At 37.5% G+C, this 21108-nt stretch overlaps 1 protein-coding gene across 1 annotated transcript in view; it reads left to right on the top strand.

Annotated features, from left to right (window-relative positions):
* Chsy3 (chondroitin sulfate synthase 3) overlaps positions 1-20425 on the top strand; it is a 232624-nt gene extending 212199 nt beyond the window's left edge. Inside the window, exon 3 of the mRNA XM_005069085.4 lies at positions 18031-20425. Coding sequence (XP_005069142.1) covers positions 18031-19593 — 1563 coding nt within the window. The 3' untranslated portion in view covers positions 19594-20425. The remainder of the gene's footprint in view (positions 1-18030) is intronic.
* The last annotated feature ends 683 nt before the right edge of the window (positions 20426-21108 follow it).

Raw genomic sequence — 21108 nt, 5'->3', positions numbered from 1 at the left:
GCATACGTAGCTTGTGTTTGGCTTTTCCTCTCAACACTTGGTAAGTGAGAAGATGATAATGATGTCTGCTGTGTGTCCACTATCAGATATTTCATCAGTTGACTTCCAGCCCAAGGCTCTACCTTACAAAATCAACTAATGCCTAATATTCCTTCTTGTAAATTCCACAGATTCCTACCTTTATTTTTAATGTATTTGCTTTGTATAGTATTTCTTATTGTCAGATACCAGTTGTTCCATGGATTACACAATGCAGATGGAATACATTTACATACTGCAATCAACTCAGATCTAAACTCGGGTGATGTGAATAGAGCAATATTGTGCCTTCTCTATGTAAATGCATTACCTTCCAATTTATTTTGTCATCAAACAAGCAATTTTTCAATCAGTGCAACTTGTGCAAATCAGCACTCAGAATATGAATTAAATCACTTAGCATATATTTTAATGCCCAGCCAATCTCCCTGAAAAAGGAAAAAAAAAACTTAAGGAAAGATTTCATGAAAGTAGATTTGTCAAGATGAAAAGTAATGGGTGAGTTGAGATTTAGTCTAAAAAAAATCTCTACTCTGTGAGATTACTTTCATAGTGTACTGATTGTGATTTTACTTTGTGGTACAGTTTTGAAATGACATTTTTGCTTATTCATTGATGCTTTCATATGGTATATTTTGATCTCATTCCCTTCCCCCAATTCCTTACAGATCCTTCCCCAACTTCCTTCCTACCTAGCTTCAAGAATTCTCTCTTTCACTCTTTTTAAAAATGGTATCCAGTTTATAATGGCTGACCGCTGCTTTATGTGCATCCTGGCACACAATGTGGTTGCTGTATCAAGTGTCGGCCCATGGAAGAAAACTAACTTTCCCTCACTCAGCAGCAGTCATAGCTCCTGGCCTTGGGATGGGTCTTCCTGCCCCCACTTCTGTCCTGCTTGCTGGGATTTTGTCTGTCTTGAGCTTGTATAGACTGTGCATGTGAGTTTATGTGTGCTTCTGGAAAATTCTATCTCTGAAGTCTCCACCTCCTCTTGGTCTTTCAATTTCCCCTCCCTCTTATGCATACCCCAAGCCTTGAAGGGAGAGGTATAGTAAAGGTAGGGATGAGCATCTCAAAATCTCCAAGTCTCTGCATGTTGGACAGTTGTGATTCTCTGTTTGAATTAGTATCTACCGCAAGAAGACGCTTCTCTGGTGATGGTTGAATAATGCACTGATTGTGGGCATGGTAGTATGTTATTAGGAGTCATTTTGTTACTATGTTCATTTAGCAGAATAATAGTAGTAGGTTTTCTCCTAGGGCCCATGATCTATTGATCCTCTGGTTCTTGGGCTCATTTACAGTATCAGTTATGAGTTACATCTCCTGGAGTGGGACTTACATACAGGCAAAATGTAGTTGAGTAATTTCATAACATTTGTGCTACCATTACACCAATGGTCATATCCAGTCAGGCAGTTTCTTACTGCAGTTTGCAGAGTTCACAACTGGGTAAGATTGGTTATTACTTTTATCTTCCAGCAACTTGACCGCACTTTCTAGCACTGTGAATTCTAGCCAGTAGTGAAAATATTTCCAACTGAGTGCCATTTAGATTTTTCCATGTTCTGTGACATAAATATGTAGTGTCATTGGCAATGAGGTTTTATATCAGGCTCTGGAGAGTAATCAATTGCATTGGTTTTAGGGATTAATGCTAAGGGGATCTATGGGACCCCATTAGCCAAAACTTAAAAAGAGGTAATCCATTCTTGTAGTGGGGTTTCATGTGGTAGCATATAATGTTTAGTTGGGATATTGCCCTCCCCATATAGAATGACTCCATTTAAATTCCTTTTTTATATATGTGCTTATTTTAGGAAGCTTCTACAGTGGTTGGTTTCCATTTGAGTTTTTCAAAACACCTTTAGTGTTGGTTATTGTGGGAAATGTCCTATTTTAATATGCCATTGAAATCTGCTGTGTTTGATTATATTTTATTTTTCACTAGAAAGAAGTTCTCAATATATGTAGAAGAAGAAAATACTTAACCTATGCTTTCATCCTTTTCTTGCATCATATTTTTTCACTTTTGACTATGTGATTCTAGTGAAAATTCACATCTTTCATATATCTGACACAAAGTCACATGTATGTTTATACACATACACATATATGCATCAATATTAAGTATAGACTAAGTATAAGACATGAGGTAAGTGTAAATATGAATTTAATTCTTTCCTTTTAAATAGCCAATTGCACAGAACCTACATATGAATTATTGATTCAAGGTCACTTGTGTTTATGTAAAATATTTTTTCAGTGAATAAGTAACATGACATCCATGTAAATTTTTTCATTTAAATGATATGTTTAAAATAAAAACCCATGCAAATATTACATGAAATTAATTAAAAGTGTTCACAAATATTTGCAGTAATAGTTCTGGAACAGACATGAAAAAGCCTTACACTAGTGGGATGTGTAATGTGTACTTTTGCTTGTTAATAAAACGCAGCTTTTGTCTGGGTGTGATCACACAGGAGGATATCTGTGAGTTTGAGATTATCCTAGTCTATATAGTGATCCCAAGACAGCAAGAACTGCATAGTGAGAACATTTTAGAAAGAAAGAAAGGAAGGAAGGAAGGGAGGAAGAAAGGAGGGAAGAGGGAAGGGAGGGATGGAAGGAGAGAGAGAAAGATAAAGAGAAAAAGAGAGAAAGGCAGAATGGGAAAAAGGGAGAAAGATAGAAATCTAACCCAACAAACAAAACCAGCTATTGACTCCTGCTGATTCATCCGAAATCCCAGTTCCTCAGCTCCCACCAGCTTTCTCTTGAAAGTCTACTTTTGCTTTTAATTGCTAAAAGTACTTCACTTGTTTCTTCTGTTCAACTGGAACAATTAGAAATTCTTTCTGTGTGATGAGAAGATAATTCCGTTTACTTAAAACTAAATTACCCATTACTCTTTTACTATAGCTAATGCAGAGACTGTGTGGACAGTGTGAAACCTGCTAGGTCTCATGGAATTGTCTTATTAATGTTTGACATAAATTGTGCCTTTTTGTTGTAACAACCTTGTACTTAAGGTCCTATAAGAATAAACTACACATACTCCCTGAGTAAAGATGTATCAATATAATTAGAAAAGTCACATTCAAAGTGACTCAAATTGTATTTTTACTCCCAGAAAACTTGACTTTGAGATTAGACTACACTTATTTTTAGCTACCACCATCTTGGAAGGACCCACTTGTTAATTAGAATTTTGTTGCCATCCTTGGTGGCCCTGTAGAAGTCTATAGAACCATAATTAGGACTTCTCTTCTAAGGAAAACATTGTAATAGACATCCCGCCATGCTTATGCTATTATAATTGTGTGTTTAGCTCTAGGGATCATTATAATTTGTCATAAAACTTTAATGTTAATAAAATCAGCTAGAAGGAGGCACTACTTACATCCTTGATTACACCATAAAGAGCTATATCTTAATTTGTGCCTTTCTTTTTTTTCCATTTTGCTAAGTTAATGGGTGCAAGTTTTAGGGGTGTCAGGGGATTTAAGCACTGTAGCTCAGTATAACACCAAGTACTGCCCATGCATGACCTATATTAAAGAAAAATTCCCGCCCGGCGGTGGTGGCGCACGCCTTTAATCCCAGCACTCGGGAGGCAGAGGCAGGCGGATCTCTGTGAGTTCGAGGCTGGGCTGGACCGATAGCCTCCGAAACAATACAGAGAAACCCTGTCTCGTAAAAACCAAAAAAAAAAAAAAAAAAGAAAGAAAAAGAAAAATTCCCACAGCCTGGGTTAAACAGGCAAGAAAGGTCTTATACAAGGCTGTTAGAAAAGGGAGAAAAATTGAACTTAAACTTCACTGAAACAAAAGTCATGGAAAGATGTTGGGGGTTTGTTTGTTTTATTCATTTGTTTTGTGTTATCATCCCTCCTCTAAATTGTATACATTTATAGCATACAGGATGCTTTTCAATGCATATACACAGTGAATTATTTATACCAATTTTTACTTTTCAAAATTATAACAATATCATTTCTCTTTTCCTGTTCTTCTCTCTAGCCTCTCCTATGCACCTCTCCTTGCTCTCTCAAACTAATGACATCTTTAGTTTTCAACTACACACATACACACACAGATACATTTTTAAATACATATAAATGGGCTAGAGAGATGACTCAGCTGATAAGGCTAGGCTCACATATGCATTCATATACATTCCTAAGTGCATTAATCTGTATAATGTTACCAGTATTTTTAAGATATCAGAGCCAACTACTTGGTACTGGATGATGAACTGGGAGGGATTTTCCCTGGAAAAGATCACTTCTTCCCTATCTTTTCTCATTTTCCTGTAGTTCTTTGCCCAGGGTTGAGGCCTCTGGATCTTTCCCCCTTCCATATTAGCATGTACATTGCTGTCATAGTTAAGGTTGTTTTGGCAGCCATGTTGATGAGATTTCATGGGTAATCTCTCTGACATTTCTAGGAGACATAATCTCACAACAAACTATCAGTTCTTCTGACTCTTCAGCCAGCCATTCCTAGCACACTTCATGCTGTACAGCTTTAAGCTTGTTTCCTACAGCATAGAGACCTATCTAGGGGCACTTCTGTCCCCCAAAGTATCAAACTTGTCCTGCATCAAACAAGACGTGAAAGATCTAGGCTTTGACCTCCTGTATAAATGGTGAGTATAATAACATTAGGAAGAAGGGTTCAAGTTCAACTAGGCCATAGTGTCCAGGGCATAGGCTAAGAACATTCCAGCATGTGATAACTTCTATAAGATCAAACCCTATGATGTGGAGTCATTTATTTAATGGAAATGTAAATTCAGGGCCAATTACCATCTCCCTTTGGAAGATTTGATTTTGGCTGTAGATTTTTATTACTTTCATATGAACACAAAATGTCTCTGAAGGTTGTCTCATTATATCAAGTTAGGAAATAGCAAATATTAAGAAAGATAGGCTACTAAAGTGGCTACATTTTTTAAAATTGGTTATTGTGTTTCAGACATTCTGGCCCCTGTATTCTTTATACGTATTTTTGGAGTATATTTATTCAAACTAATTATAAGTATTTTACAAAATATCAGGCATGTCCTACCTTCTAGGAGTTGGTCAGTTAGAGCAGTCTGTGATCACTTAAAGTAGTATGATCAGTGAGTAGAATCACCAGGTGTCAAAAGTATTCAGCTGCTTAAAAAGTGTGTGTGTGTGTGTGTGTGTGTGTGTGTGTGTGTGTGTGTGTGTGTTGTACTGTATCTCACCCTAGGCCATTCCACAAGGTCAGGAACTGCATTTGCATTTTTGTCATTTCCCTAGCTATAATATATGGCATCTTTATTAACTAAATAACTTAAGTGAATGAATGACTGTGGCTGCAGGAGAGACAAGCAAGCTGCCAGGAATATTGTTTCAGGGTTTGCGAATGAAATCACAAACTCAAGTTCACTGACAGCTCCATAGCACTGCTAAATCAAGGACAAGTTGTTGATTCAAAGAAAGCTAGCAAACCAACGAAGGGGCTGTAACATCGAAGACAGTCTTGCCTAGTTTTCAGGTATGAGCTCTATGTGGGGAGTCCTGAGAGGCATATCAGATGGGCGGGGACAAAAATGGAGCGCCTTGCATTTTTAAACTCAGAAAGCCTCATCATTAGGTTCATATTGTTATGTCTAAAGAAAGATTACTGATTTTCACTCACCTGACAACTCTCTCACTTAGCTTGTGTGTGTGTGTGTGTGTGTGTGTGTGTGTGTGTGTGTGTGTGTGTGTGTGTGTAGGGGAAGGTGGTTCTCATGTGGGCTTTTTGTTGTTGTTGTTCCATTCAATCTTACTCCAACTTGTAAAGTTGAATAGTGATATTATTTTCTTCAATCCCTATGGAAAAACAACAGCTTATGTGAAAACATAAATGATGGCGAAAGGGCATATTTTGCTATGCTGATGCTAGCTCCTTGCTTTCAACGGTTTCTTTACTGTAAATCCTATGACAATTTTAATTTTTCTATAATTATAAACTATTTTGTCTAAAATTACTTCTCCTTAAGATTTAAAATCAAGCTGTGCCTTCTTTGTGGTGTTTTTCTCACAGAGAAGTAGGACACACTTTACACACATTCTTGTGAATATTTGAAGACAGGCAGCACTTAAGGAAGAATAATAGTGTTAATTGGAGAAACCACTGTTCCTCCTTGGATTTCTATTTTCTCTAATATCGTAAAATAAAGGAAGCATCATTAGACATTTGCATTCATGTAGTAGTACTCTCCATGTAGTCATTAGTATTATACAACTAAATCATAGAAAATGAAATAGTAGTACTCTCCATTTAGTCATTAGCATTATATAACTAAATCATAGAAAATGAAATAAATTAAAATATTCACAGGGCAAATTAGGAAGTCTTTAATACAAAGTCACGGTTATGTTTTACACCGTGTTAATAATTCGTTATTGCCATTATTGCCTTATAAGCTTCCCCAATCATAACTGTGAACTTTCCACTTCCTAGTATAAGAATGATTCCTTGTCCCCATTCTCCTTAATTTTGTATTAAAGAAAAATGTATGCAAATGCTTGCAATTTAGAGGATCATTTCTTTTCTATAAAATGTCTTGACATCTGAGAAAACGTCATCAGAATGAAATGCTTTCTTACGTAAGTAAATTAAGAAAAATTTCTCATTACTAGAGAAAAATTAATGCCACTGTTTTTCAATGATGGAGAAGATCAACGATGTTCACAGCCAGCTTCCCCAGTCATGACCCTGTCTCCCATTTCTCCTTTGTGTCACCAAAGACTTCATGAAACAAGTCATCGGTTTGCTAGTTTTCAGGTGATGAATCAAACAATAAGTGAAAGTTTCTAAATAAAATTTGACAAAAGCCATTCTTATGTACTTATCGGATACTTTCATTAATAATATGAGAAAAAGCAAATGCCCTCAGAAGTGGGTGCACTTAAAATCGTGATTCCTATTGCAATTACTATGTGACATGTTCTTTTCTAAGCACTTCAGACAAACATATTAATACTGACAGTACCACATGAGCTACATGCCCTTGCGTGCCTAGGTTTAACAGTGTTTTAAACTGAAGCATCATGAAGTAAGTAGTCTGTGTAAGATCACATGGTTGTTCGATCTTACTGCCAGGTCCATCCCTGATAGTCTGGCTAAGTGCTAACTTGCAAGGTACATCCACTAGCTGAGTCATGGTGAGAAAAACAAGAAGGAATAGAACTTTTCTTCAGAATATTTAAAATCCCACAGGAAAGAAATAACAAATGTTTCTAGACCAGACTATGGGAGGTCAGAGCTATTAAGAAATGCAGCAGAGAATTTCTGAGTTCTTTGGGGACTGGAATTTCTTCCATGTGGTTTGCAAAGGTGACCTTATTTGTGATGCGATTTGGTTTACGGACAGAATGGAAGAAATTGAAAACATAAGGGCTGGCTAGGGAACAGAGAAAATCATCCGTGGAAGGAAAGTGCATGCACTCCTTATAGTGGGAATGGGTGATGGAAATAGTACTTGTGGATGCTAGGAGCATTTCCTCAGGTAAAAAAACAATATAAACAGCAAAAACTATTGCTTCTTTTAGAAAATTTTTAGGATGTGTTTTGGCAAATTCAACCTTCCCCCAACCCCTTCCAGATCCATGGCTACCTTTCCCTACCCACACAGCTTTGAGTCTTTCTTACTTTTTCTTCTTTCCCCAGTACCAATTAAGTCAAAATTGTATGACCTTTCCACTGGAGTGTGATCAGTTCCTCAGGGCTACACTTAAATCTATCTCTTCCTCTCCACCAACTAGTAGCTACTTGGCTACTTGGTTTTTGGTCTGTCCTGAGCTTGCATATGTCTTGGGCATGCTATTATAGTCACTGTTGAGTTCAAATATACAGCTATCTGAGTCTGAAAGAAGTTTTGTCCTTGTAGTCATCTACCTCTGGTCCTTATGCTCTTGAATATACCAGAAGATAGAAAGATTCCCCCATACTTGTGGATTGGCAAGATTAACATTGTAAAACTGGCACTCTACAAAAAACAGTATTCATAGTCAATGCAATCTCCAACAAATGACTACAGGGTAAGACTGTCTTCCAGACACATTGTAGAAAAGGTGCCAACACATGGTGTTGGTCAAATAGAATAGCCTTATGCAGAAGAATGAAACTAGATTCTTATCTCTTGTCCTTCACAAAAGTCAACTTTAAGAAGACCAAGAAACTCAACATAAAATCTGGTACCTTTCCTAGTATGTTTTCTAACAAAACCACTGTGGCTAATAGTTATCAAAATATACATGTATGCAATTAGTTATTGGTTTAAATTAAATTATGCTAAACCTATATGCAAAGGGGTCAAAACATCATCTGATGCTTTGAGATTTATAATGAAAAACAAAAGGCTTCCTGTCTTTTGTCAACTAATGATTTACTCATCAAACATTTTTAAGAACCTTTTCTTATTTTACATCACCTAGTTTTTATTTCTTTATTGCAACCCCTTTCTCTCACTCTCTCAATTTTATGAAGTTGTTGGTAGCATTTTTTCTTTATCTTATTCATTCCATTGGGTTCCTGTTGGTTTTTTTTTCTATTTCCTTTTCATTCAAAAAGATTTCCTCAAACATTTACTGACTTTTATAATTTAATTCAAATTTAAATTATTTTACAACATATGTATGATCTTATTAACATCTATGCATGAATGGTCTGGGAATCATTTTCACAGAGAAATTGCTAAGGAAAGTCAGTTTTCCTGTAACCATCCAGTTATATTCTTATGGATCAAGGTTTATTAAACAAGGTAGAGCCTTCTCTCACCCATTAAACAAGTACATCTTGCCCTGTTTCGCCTCATAAAGGAAAAATAATGTCTTCAGTTATGTATACACACACACATACATGCATACATGCATACATACATACAGACAGACAGACATACAGTTTCCTTTTAGAAACGTCTCTGTGATAATCAGTTTAATTTTTCTTGCCTTTATGTCCCTGTTTTTTACAGTGTCTTCTTTTTTCTTGTTTATCCTCTCTGTTGGTAAAGCAGATCTGTTAATAGTTTTCTGAGAAATGTGCTAGAGAGATTTATTTTGAACTAAGAACATGACCTTATTATCCCCTGCTGTTGAGACAGGCAGTTCAAGGTGGACGTCCTTGTTCCATCAAATTTGGAAACAATCATCTTGTATCTATTTTTTTTTGAGAAGTCAGAAAACATTCAAGTTCCTATGCTTTTTCTTCCTCTTCTCCTAGCAGGCTTCCAGCACATTCTCTACCTCATTGATTTACATTCCATGAGTTAGTCCATCTTCTCTTTATGGTTTTTGGTAAACAAGCCTTTTCAGTGTGGAAAGACCAGTCCTTCATCTGTTGTATATGGGGGAGAGTTTTCATGAATGATTTTATTGCTAATTCTTTGCCCCTGTCTTTGTTGACTTCTGAAATGACTCTCATCCAGCTACATACAGACCTCCCAGATGGATTTATTTACTAAATGTCTGTCGACTATTTTTTAAATTTTATGTCTTTTGATTTAATTTGCTAGATTGTTTAAATCACCTTTAGTCCCCATCTACTTTCCCTTAAATTTAAATTTCTATTGTTACATTCATTTTTGCTGTGTTTGTTTTATGTGTGACCTTGGTTTATATATAGAGAGAAGTGTAACAGAGTATATGATGATATACATATATTCATCAGCATGACCTTATGTCACAATAATACTTTCAATTACTACCTTCATCCTTCTAATGACTTTACTTGTTTTCTTGTTTATTTGTTACTGAAGTCTGCTTCTATAAAAATGCCTGGTGTCTTGGATAAAATGTTTAAAATTAAGGGTGAAGAGGTCTGGAGAGATAGCTCCTTCAGTCCAGTGCTTGCTGTTCAAACCACAAAGATCTGAGTCTGGATCACCAGCATGTGTGTAAAAGCCTAGTGGAAGCACATGTTTGCAAACCCAGAACTGTGGAGCCCAGAGACAGAAGTATCTGTGGAGTTGTTTGGCTTGTCAACCTGACCAAATCTGTGAGATCCAGGTTCAGTGAGAGACCCTGTCTTAAAAACTAAAGTGGGATTCCTGGGTGTATACCCACTCCAAAAAATCTGTGTTCTGTATTCCTTGCCTCTGTATTCAAAATAACAAGGAAATAGAACCAGCCTACACGTCACCAACAGATGGATGCCTAATGAAAATGTGATAAATATACACAATGGGATATTTCCAGCTGTAAAGAAAAGTGAAATCAGGAAAATGGGTGGAACTAAAAAGTATAATGTTGAGGTGATCAAAATACACAAATATATAAAAATGTTCTCCCACACATCCTAGCGTATAATGTATATGTGTATTCATGTAAACATGTGTAAGTGTGGGTAAAGTCTAAAAGTCTAGAGAAAGAGACCTAGAGAGAAACACTGTGTCATGAGAAAGGATGAAGAGTGGACAAAGGACACATTGACTATGAACAATGAGATGAATATGTGGACATGGACTGGGAGCTATAGAAGGGAATGGAGTAGCAGAGGGTAGACAAAGTAGAGAAGGAGAATCATAAACCACACCTATATAGAATATGTCACAATGATATCTAAGACAAGTTATGCCGATTGGACTTTGGGACTTAGTAATAGCAATAAAAAGATACAGACTTAGGAGGGAAACTGGGTGGGGGACATTATGGAGGCTAGAGGTAGATACTGTTGGATATGGATTATCAATGCACGGGGTGTAAATGTATTGTTAAAGCATAGACAAAAGTACTATTTAAAAATGCACAATGAAGTGCAACTGAGAAAGACACCCAGTACTGACCTTTGCCCTCCATATGCACATGTGCTCACACGCACATTCACACACTCACTCACACACTCACTCACTCACACACTCACACACACACTGACACACAGTCATTCACACACAGACACACACACACAGTAACATGTTAAGGTAAGAGATGAGGTAACTTTAAGATACACTAGTTAGGGTTCCTGGAAAATAGGAATGGCTCTTGTCTGCCAAAGGGCAGTTGTCTTCTCTGTCTGCTGACATTAACACTAGTTACTTTATTGTTCTACAGATTCCCATTAGGGTTTCTCATTCAAGGTGACCCTAATTTCTTTCTATTGCAGTTTTTGATAGTCAGTTTTCTATGATATCCTGAATCCATTCTTGTTTATCTGTGGGAGGTACAGCCTTCCCACCTTTCATTTACCTTATATGCATATGTTTGCAATAGTCTTCTCACTATCAGTGTTTAGTTAAAGAAACATGGGAAGCACTGCTGTATTCACAAGAAGCTGGTCAGAAACTTTTTCTTGTCTTCTAAAGGTTTTTATTTTGGGGGGGGGTTTCGAGACAGGTCTTCTCTGTGGCTTTGGAGGCTACCCTGGAACTAGCTCTAGTAGACCATGCTGGTTTCGAATTCACAGAGATCCACCTGCCTCTGCCTCCTGAGTCCTGGGATTAAAGGGGTGTGCCTCCACCGCCCAGCCTCCCAAAGGTTTTGTTGTTTCTCTTTTTAAAACTATTCTGAGTTAATGTCATCATGAATACAGTTATGTGAATTTAGCATATAGATATTGTGCTTTTACTTCAATAACACTTTCGTTTTAGAAGTTGGTTTGCCACATTTATTTTTTCTTAATTGCTTCTTTCTGTGTGTGTATGTGTGTGTGTTCAAACACACATGTGCATGTGAGCACACACACTTGCTCATGAACATGGAGGGCAGAGGACAATGGACTATTTGCTGGAGTCTGTTCCCTCTTTCTAGCTTGTTGGTCTTGGGAGTCAAACCCGGGTCATCATGGTTGGCAGCAAGCACATTACCAGCTGGATCACACACACACCCCACCCTGCCACAACAAAAGACCTTCCTTGAATTGTCTCTTTCATGTGTCTGCTGGAGTCTTTGACTTACAGTCACTCTACAGGACCTACTGTTTTTCCTTTTCATTTTATTTTCCTGTCTGTGACTGTTTACTTTTTATGTTAAATCTGCAGGATGACATCTCATCTCACCATTCCATCCCTACCATCTTATGTTTCTGCTTTGTTTGCTAATGTGTTCCTTGGTTCCATGGCTTTCTTTTTTTTAATGTGGATTGAGATAAGTAGTAGTTCTTCATTTTAGTTTTTTAACTTGAACTTTGTACATGTTTCACTTTTTTTTTATTTCTTAGAGAAATGTCTTATCTCAGAAAGAAATACTTTTAACCAGGCTAGCCATTCACCTTAGATTTACCTCGGGAGTGTGTTCAAAACGGTTCTATACTTGCTAATTTCAACAAAGACCAGACATTGATTTTCTCTGCAGCCTGACATTAAATCTTTTCCATGAAAAACTTGTTTTGTGCATTTTGTACGTCTTGTAGCTCCATATTTTCTACTTCTTTGAAACAGATTCTGAATTCAGGGCTTGTTTTTACCCGAGTTTCTTATCTGAGTGTCTGTAGCCAAGTTATAAACTGAGGGTTTTGTGTGCAGTGTGTTTGATGACTTCTTTTCCTAGCTCTCTGTGAACTATGTTTTCTGCAGGAGTTTTCATCACAGCCATTGCCCTGCAGGGCCTTCTGTGAACAGTTGCCTCCAGATGGACATTCTCATCCTTAGCAGCCCATGGGAATGCCCAACATTTTCTTAGTGACCAATAGCATTCTAAATTACAGTTTTAAATTGGAGTTGGGTACATTTTCTTTTCAACATTACTGGGTTTAAGTAATTTACATTCTGGGACATTCTTCTTTTGCAATTGAATGGCTTAATGGTAACTAATAAACTGATACAGATGTATAATCGCTTTAAAATACGATAGGTCAGCTTTCCATTATTCTTGATTTCATTTTTTAAATTAATTAATTTTTTTTTATTTTTTTGGTTTTTACGACACAGGGTTTCTCTGTATTGTTTTGGAGGCTATCGGTCCAGCCCGGTCTCGAACTCACAGAGATCCGCCTGCCTCTGCCTCCTGAGTGCTGGGATTAAAGGCGTCTGCCACAACCGCCCCGCTTAATTTATTTTTTACATTCCAATCCCAGTTCCCTCTCCTTCCTCTCTTCCTGCTCTGCCCACTTTCCCCCTACCTCACATTTGCTTCCTGGAAAAGGTAAGGCCTCCCCTAGGAAGGCTACTAAGTCTGTCCCATCATCTCTTTGAGGCAGAACAAAGGCAACTCTCTACCTTTGTCTAGGCTGTGTCTAGGCTGAGCAAAGTATCTCTCTAAATAGAGTGGGCTCCACGAAGCCATGTTGTGCATTATTGTTAAATCTTGGACGTACTGCCAGTGGCTTCATATATTGTCCCTGTCTCACCATTGTCACCTATATTAAGAGAGTCTACTTCAGTCTATGCAGTCTATACAGGCTCCCCATAGTGATCTCTCAAAAGCTCAGGTCAGCTGATTCCGTGGGTTTCCCAACCATGATCTAAAATCCTTTGTTCATATTATCACTCCTCCCTCACTTCGATTGTACTCTAGGAGCTTGGCCCATTGGTTACTTGTGGATTTCTGCAACTGCTTCCATCTGTTTCTGGAAGAGGGTTCTAACTTATCAGGGATTGTGGATTGTAGGCTGTGTATCTCTGGTTTATGTCTGGTATCCACTTATGACTGAATACATACTATGTTTGCCTTTCTGGTTATGGATTACCTCACTCAGGATGTTTTTTTCTAGTTCTGTACACTTGCCTGTGAATTTTAGGATGGCATTGTTTCTTACTGCTGAGTAGTACTCCATTGTGTAAATATACCACATTTTCCTTTGGGTATATGTCCAATAGTGGTATTGAAGGTTCTTGAGGTAATTTGATCCCAGATTTTGTGAGAAATCAACATACTGATTTCCACAGGAGCTGTACAAGTTTGCATTCCTGCCAGCAATGGAGGAGTGTTCCCTTTTCGTCACATCATGTCTAGCATAAGCTGTCATTGGTGTTTTTGATCTTAGACATTCTGATGGGTGTAAGATGGAATCTCAGAGTGGTTTTGATGACTAAGGTGTTGAGCATTTCCTTAAGTGTCTTTCTGCCATTTGAGATTGTTCTGTTGAGGATTCTCAGTTTAGATCAGTACTCCATTTTTAAAGTTGATTATTTGGTATTTTGATGTCTACTTTCTTGAGTTCTTTATGTATCTTGGAAATTCAACCCTCTGTCAGCTGTGGGGTTGGTGAATATTTTTTCCCATTCTGTAAGGAGCCATTTTGTCTTATTTTCCATATTCCTTGCTTTAAAGAATTTTCTCAGTTTCAGGAAGTTCCATTTATCAATTGTTGCTCTTAATGACTGTGCTACTTGTGTTTAATTTAGGAAGTGGTCTCTGCTTTCCATTATTCTTATAATGACCTTGTAAATATTTAAGTACCCAACTCCTTCCTGTATATCTAAAGGATTTTAAAGTTTTTCTTTTTGTTTTCTATGATCTTTCCATAAATTATGCATATTGTGTTTCCATTACTAATAAATGTAAAGGCAGAGGGAACTTAATGTAGTAAAGTGTAACAATAATTTATATTAAGCCATCTCTAGACATTTGTTTTCTTTTCTGACTTTTCAGAATAGTTTTTTCATAGCCTCTCAGACGCTGAGATTGTGGGTGACTGGAGCCATTGGCACCATTATGGCTATGATTTTGTTATTTTAACATGGTGCTTCCACAAATTCAACTGATAATTCTTTAAAGAACAGGAAGCAAATTCAACTATAAGATATAAATCTTCAAGCAAGCTCCTGTAATTTTCAAATATAAACTTTATATTCTTTTCTCAAGTTTTGCTGTGCTCCATATGTAATATGATGCATACCATTTAGTTTTAACTCTATTCTTGATGTCAATAGAGTCTTTTTTTTGTTCTTTTTCCAGACAGGGTTTCTCTGTATTGTTTTGGAGGCTGGCCACAAACTCACAGAGATCCGCCTGCTTCTGCCTCCCGAGTGCTGGGATTAAAGGCCTGGGCCATCAACACCCAGCCCCCTCAATAGAGTCTTAAATAATCAACTTAATTCCCATAAACCTTAATTTGGTGAAATTTCACAATGTTGTCTTTTTGTAATTTAATATGTCAATAGTACATTAAGTACTCTGAATCACTGACTATATGTAGCCAAATTTCAAATTGTGCCTTCCTTGATAAGCATGAGAATAAAGGCATGTATTAACTGAAAGTGCAGTCCTCATTGTCTAAAGGATCCAAATGAAAAAGCTCAGTTTTAATAAAAAGTTGCCAATCCTGGAATAGTTATTTCCATGTCATTATTGTTTATTGAGTACTGTCTACTAGATAGACTACAATGCTAAATTTGTCATGCATGCATTTATCTTATTTAGTGCCATTTCAATAAACATTGAAGTAATTGGCATTCCCCCATTGTATAGATGTGACAAAGGACTAAAAAGACTGAATATGAAATTCCCTAGACATGACAGAACCCAGTGTCCAAAAACCTATGTATACTTAATCCCATCTGGTTCCAAAGTGTAGCTCTTAGATTAACTTTTCATCCTTTATAGATTGATCCTCTCTAAATATGGAAGTAAAAAATTGAACAACAAGCTATATGCTTCTTAGTAAAAAATGTATTGAAGATACTATCATATTTACTACACTATCAGAGGTATGTATAAATGAGCTACTTTTGAGAAATTTTGCTATCCCCAACTAGACACCAAATAAAACTCCCAGTACAGGAATGTATTGCCTCTTTTTGAATCATTGCCTAATAGGGGCGTATAGAATCCCCAAATACTGCAGTTACCTTCCACATCTTGAAGACATCATGCACTTTCAGTACAGAAGATGGAGAAATCTGGCATATCCTCAACAGGAAGCTTACCCCCTATTTGCTGGCATTCATAATGCTAGAAGGTACTATAAATGCTACCAAAAGAGAAAGGTAAAAATCAGCATCACCCAGCTATGAGATATAATAATGACATGTCCACAATATGTACATTTGGGTACAAGAGTGGAACAAATGTTAGGGGAGTGGCAACTACTTTTCAACTGGATTTAAGGCCACCTCTATGAGATGGAAAACATACATGATATTGCTAATAAGGTCAAGAATCTGCGACTAGATAGGTTATGTGCCCAGGGGAAAACCTACTATTATTATTTATGCTAAATGAACATAGCTATAACATAATTCCCATTGTCATATTACTATACTCAGAGATCAGTGTCTTGTCTAACCTTCACTAGAGAAGCTGCTTCTTTCAGGAGTTCTTACCCTGATGGATGTAGTAGTGAAGAGTCCAAAGAATTCAGAAATTTGCCCAGAGCTCTGCCATGACAGGCAGCAGAAAAGACTCAGCAGAGTATAGGCCCCTGACTCAACGGGATGTGCTGTGCCCCTGATCTTGTATAGTATTCCTGTCCTTGCTTTCCATGCTAAAAAGAAACTAAGAAATATTCCTCATATGGTCACGAACCAATTAGCAGCCAAGCTAACAGGCTCTGAGCACCGTTTTCCTGATAAAGACAGAATGCAGTAACCATAGCAACTGCCAACAAGAGCAACCTCCCTGCAGCTGCAACTAACCAATTAACTAGAGACAGGTGCCTCCAGTTCAGAGGCTCACCAATCCTGAGTCTGTTCCTATGGAGTTTAAGGCCCCCTAGATCCTCCTCTGCTTTACCCCTAATATATATCCTACCTCACTGCTACTGTGGGTCTCTCTCTCTCTCTTCTCCACCACTGTGCTGGACAGAAGAGAGACCTGAGTTTGACATCGATGTTATTAATGGGCCCTTTGCTTTTGCATGGAATCTGGTCTCTTGGTGTCTTCTGGGGTGCTCTGAGTATAATATCAGAGTATTTTTGATTCCTGTCAAAGAAGTGTGAGCTGCGGGTTTGAATGCTGATTTTTAAAATACATGTATTCCCTTGAGTTTCTGGGTTAGTAAATTTGTTATAGATGAGCTGAAAGCTTTCCTGGCTCAGAGGGTGCCAAGCATGTCTAACTGGACACACCTGAAGTGAGAGGTGTACCTCAGCTTCCTACCAAGAACTTCCTCTGTGAAACAGGTACACTGGGACACTCATCAACATCCAAGACTCATCTGGCAAAGAGCCTATTGCTGCCATGCCAAGCAATAGGCTTTTGTTTTGCTCTTCAACAAGGGCCCTCTTAGAGATATCTCTGGCATATACACTGTGCCTCTTTCCTTCTAATGGGTCTACTAGGAGATTATGGAAATACTTGCATGATGTGGGGCTGGATTCTGGAGTAATGGAGATATAAAAATACTTGAAAATATATCAAACATTGCTCTACACTATTCCCTCCTATGTTCGCAGCATTTGTTATCTTAGTCCAAGTGGAAATTTTTAAAAAAATGTTGATCTACCTAAAAGCAGAAAGTAAAACTAAAGTGGTTGTTACTATGAGGGTTGAGATAAAAGTTTCACTGACACACTTTGGTCTAGAGCTGTGCTGTACAAAATGGAGCATGAGATCAATAATAATGCAGTGTGTGGCTGAAGGATGGATTTCATAAAATGATACCTATGACATAGAAAATATGCTAATTAGCTAGGTTTAGTCACTCCTCTAAGTTCACATGCTTTAAAACCTCATAATATACATGAAAAACACAACTTTATCTTTTGGTTTTAGGAATAAAACATTTTTTCTCAATATACTTCTTCTGATTTTGAATTCTTTTAATAGGGTATTTGAATGATGAGAGGGGTTTGTATCATCCATACACTGAATATATTGATGAAGCAAAAATATGTATAAGGATGTAATAGTCAAAATAAGGCATTAATGTCAATTCAGCAGATACATTCCAGATTTATTATGTTAGAATTTTAAATTGGAAATTTGTATTAGGAATAAAACTTGTAATTTTGTAAAAAGTATAAATTTATGAATCATATTAACCACAAAGTACTATGCCCATAAATATTTATTAAGTATTTCTTTTAAATGTTTAATTTTTGTGCTCGCTTTCCTTTCCAACTTACATTCTGGTTGCCTTTATTTTTCAGATGCAACAGCTGTTCCATGAAAACTATGAACACAATCGCAAGGGTTACATCCAAGACCTTCACAACAGCAAAATTCACGCAGCCATCACACTTCATCCAAACAAAAGGCCCGCATATCAGTACAGACTACATAATTACATGCTCAGCCGCAAGATATCCGAGCTTCGCTACCGCACCATACAGCTCCACAGGGAAAGCGCGCTCATGAGCAAGCTAAGCAATAGTGAAGTGAGCAAAGAGGACCAGCAGCTGGGAGTGATGCCTTCTTTCAACCACTTCCAGCCACGGGAGAGAAATGATGTCATCGAGTGGGAGTTCCTGACCGGGAAGCTGCTTTACTCAGCGGCAGAGAACCAGCCCCCTCGACAGAGCATCAACAGCATCCTAAGGACAGCCCTGGATGACACGGTCTTGCAGGTGATGGAGATGATTAACGAGAATGCCAAGAGTAGGGGCCGGCTCATTGACTTCAAGGAAATCCAGTATGGTTACCGCAGGGTTGATCCCATGTATGGGGTGGAGTATATTTTGGACCTGCTCCTCCTGTACAAAAGGCACAAAGGAAGGAAACTGACTGTGCCTGTGAGACGCCACGCCTACCTTCAGCAGTTGTTTAGCAAGCCTTTCTTCAGAGAAATGGAAGAACTCGATGTCAACAGCCTGGTGGAGAGTATTAACAGTGGCACCCAGTCCTTCTCCTTCATATCCAATTCTCTAAAAATACTCTCATCTCTCCAAGAGGCCAAAGAAATAGGATGGCACAAAGAAAAGAAAATCCACATTCTTGTTCCCCTCACTGGAAGGTATGACATTTTCTTGAGATTCATGGAAAATTTTGAAAGTACGTGTCTTATCCCAAAGCAAAATGTGAAGCTGGTCATCATCCTTTTCAGTGGGGATTCTGGCCAAGAGTCCAACAAGCATATCAAGCTGATACAAGAATATCAGAACAGGTACCCTAATGCAGAAATGATGCTGATTCCCATGAAGGGGGAGTTTTCCAGAGGTCTTGGTCTTGAAATGGCTGCTTCTCAGTTTGACAATGACACGTTGCTGCTATTTTGTGATGTTGACTTGATCTTTAGAGGAGACTTTCTCCAACGATGTAGAGACAATACAATTCAAGGACAACAGGTATACTTCCCCATCATCTTTAGCCAGTATGACCCAAAGGTGACCCACATGGGAAATCCTCCACCAGAGGATGACTTTGTATTCTCAAAGGAAACTGGATTTTGGAGAGACTATGGCTATGGAATCACCTGTATTTACAAAAGTGATCTACTGGGTGCAGGTGGATTTGATACCTCAATACAAGGCTGGGGACTGGAAGATGTAGATCTCTACAACAAAGTTATCCTAGCTGGCTTACAACCCTTCAGAAGTCAAGAAGTAGGAGTGGTGCATATTTTCCATCCAGTTCATTGTGATCCTAATTTGGACCCTAAACAGTATAAAATGTGTTTAGGATCCAAAGCAAGTACTTTTGCTTCAACCATGCAACTGGCTGAACTCTGGTTAGAAAAACATTTGGGTATCAGGGACAATCGAACTCTCTCCTGACAGTCCAGGCAGCACACATTGCCTTTGGAAAGGGGAGTTTACCTCAGTGTTGGTGTTATTATTTTTATTTTATTATTGTTATTTTATTGTTATTATTGTTGTTATAATTTTATTTTGTTGTCCTGGTCTTAAAGTCCTATTTTGATTGTCTTCCAAAGGGTGTTTGTTGACCTCAAGCAAGAAGAGTCTGAAGTTCACTGATAATGCACAGTCAGCATTCTACTGAAGTCAATACATGTATTACTTTTATATAAGTTTATTTGAGATTGAGTTAAATCATGGCAATCAAATGACTTTGGAAGCTCATTCATCCCAAGAGACAGCTTAGAAGAATGTTCTCTTAGGGCTTACAGATGCAATATTGACTTTTCTTTTGTTTGTCAATTTCAATGTGATACAAATATTTACTGGTGAAAGGTACCACAAAAGTGCTTTATGCTTCCTATGGGGAAGGGACTCTGTGACATAAACTTGAGTTTTGTAATTTATACAAGGACTTAAATATATAGACAATAATTTTCTTCATCGTTAGAATTTTTAAAGTAAATGAACACCTATGATTGTATGTTTATTTTTTAAGAAAAAGTTTTAAAAATCGAGGAGTACTGTTCCACGAGCAACCGGTACTGGCTACCCTGGTCTTACAATTACAAACTCCTCACAACTGTCTGCTATAAATGCGAAGGAACTTTATTTTCTCAAGGAAATATGATTTAATGAAATATTCATGTACATTTTAGAAGCTTTATGAAACAATGTCCTTCATTTGCTGGCAAGAAGATGAAACATGACAGAACCTGTTTATTTATAATAAAACACAGGTATAACCGTATTCTTTTTCAAAAACATTGACAAAGTTCTGTTGTTTCCTTTTTGTCTTATTTGATGTAATTTTTAGGGTGGTATTTACCAAAATGTGCTGGCTTCACTAGATGGTAAAGATATCATGGTATCATGGGAAATGCATTGTGGTCTGTCTTACTCACAACCTTTGTAAGTGGAGTAAATTCTTGGGCTAGAGAGATGGGTCGGTGGCTAAGATCACTGCCCACTCTTCCAGAGGCCTACTGCTCTTACAGAGGACCCCACATCCATATGGTGGCTTACAACTGTCTGTAAGGCCAGTTCTAGGGGACCTGACACAGGAAAAAAATGACATTGGAAAGGACAACGGTTTTAGTGTGTTACTTATTAAAAAAAAAAAAAGAAATTCTTAATTCAGTAACCCACCATCTGAAAGGATAGTCTCTTTTCAGTTTCTGAAGACTGGCATTTGTCCAACCACAAAGAATCATTCAAAATCTGCCTTAGAAAGCATATAAAAATATAACAATCCTGGGGGAAATTATAAATAAGATTAATGTTATAATTATGCAAAAGACACCTGGGGAAATTCCTCAGTTCTCATGGTAGTTTTCCTTTTTCTTTTTTCTTTCTTTTTTTTTTTTTTTTTTTGGATTTTCGAGACAGTTTTTCTCTGTATTGTTTTGGAGGCTGTCCTGGAACTTGCTCTGT

The sequence above is a fragment of the Mesocricetus auratus genome, unplaced genomic scaffold, assembly GCF_017639785.1.
Source record: "Mesocricetus auratus isolate SY011 unplaced genomic scaffold, BCM_Maur_2.0 Super-Scaffold_6730, whole genome shotgun sequence".
Lineage (NCBI taxonomy): Eukaryota > Metazoa > Chordata > Mammalia > Rodentia > Cricetidae > Mesocricetus > Mesocricetus auratus.
The sequence above is the reverse complement of the archived record's forward strand: the minus strand, read 5'-3'. Positions and strand labels throughout refer to the sequence as shown.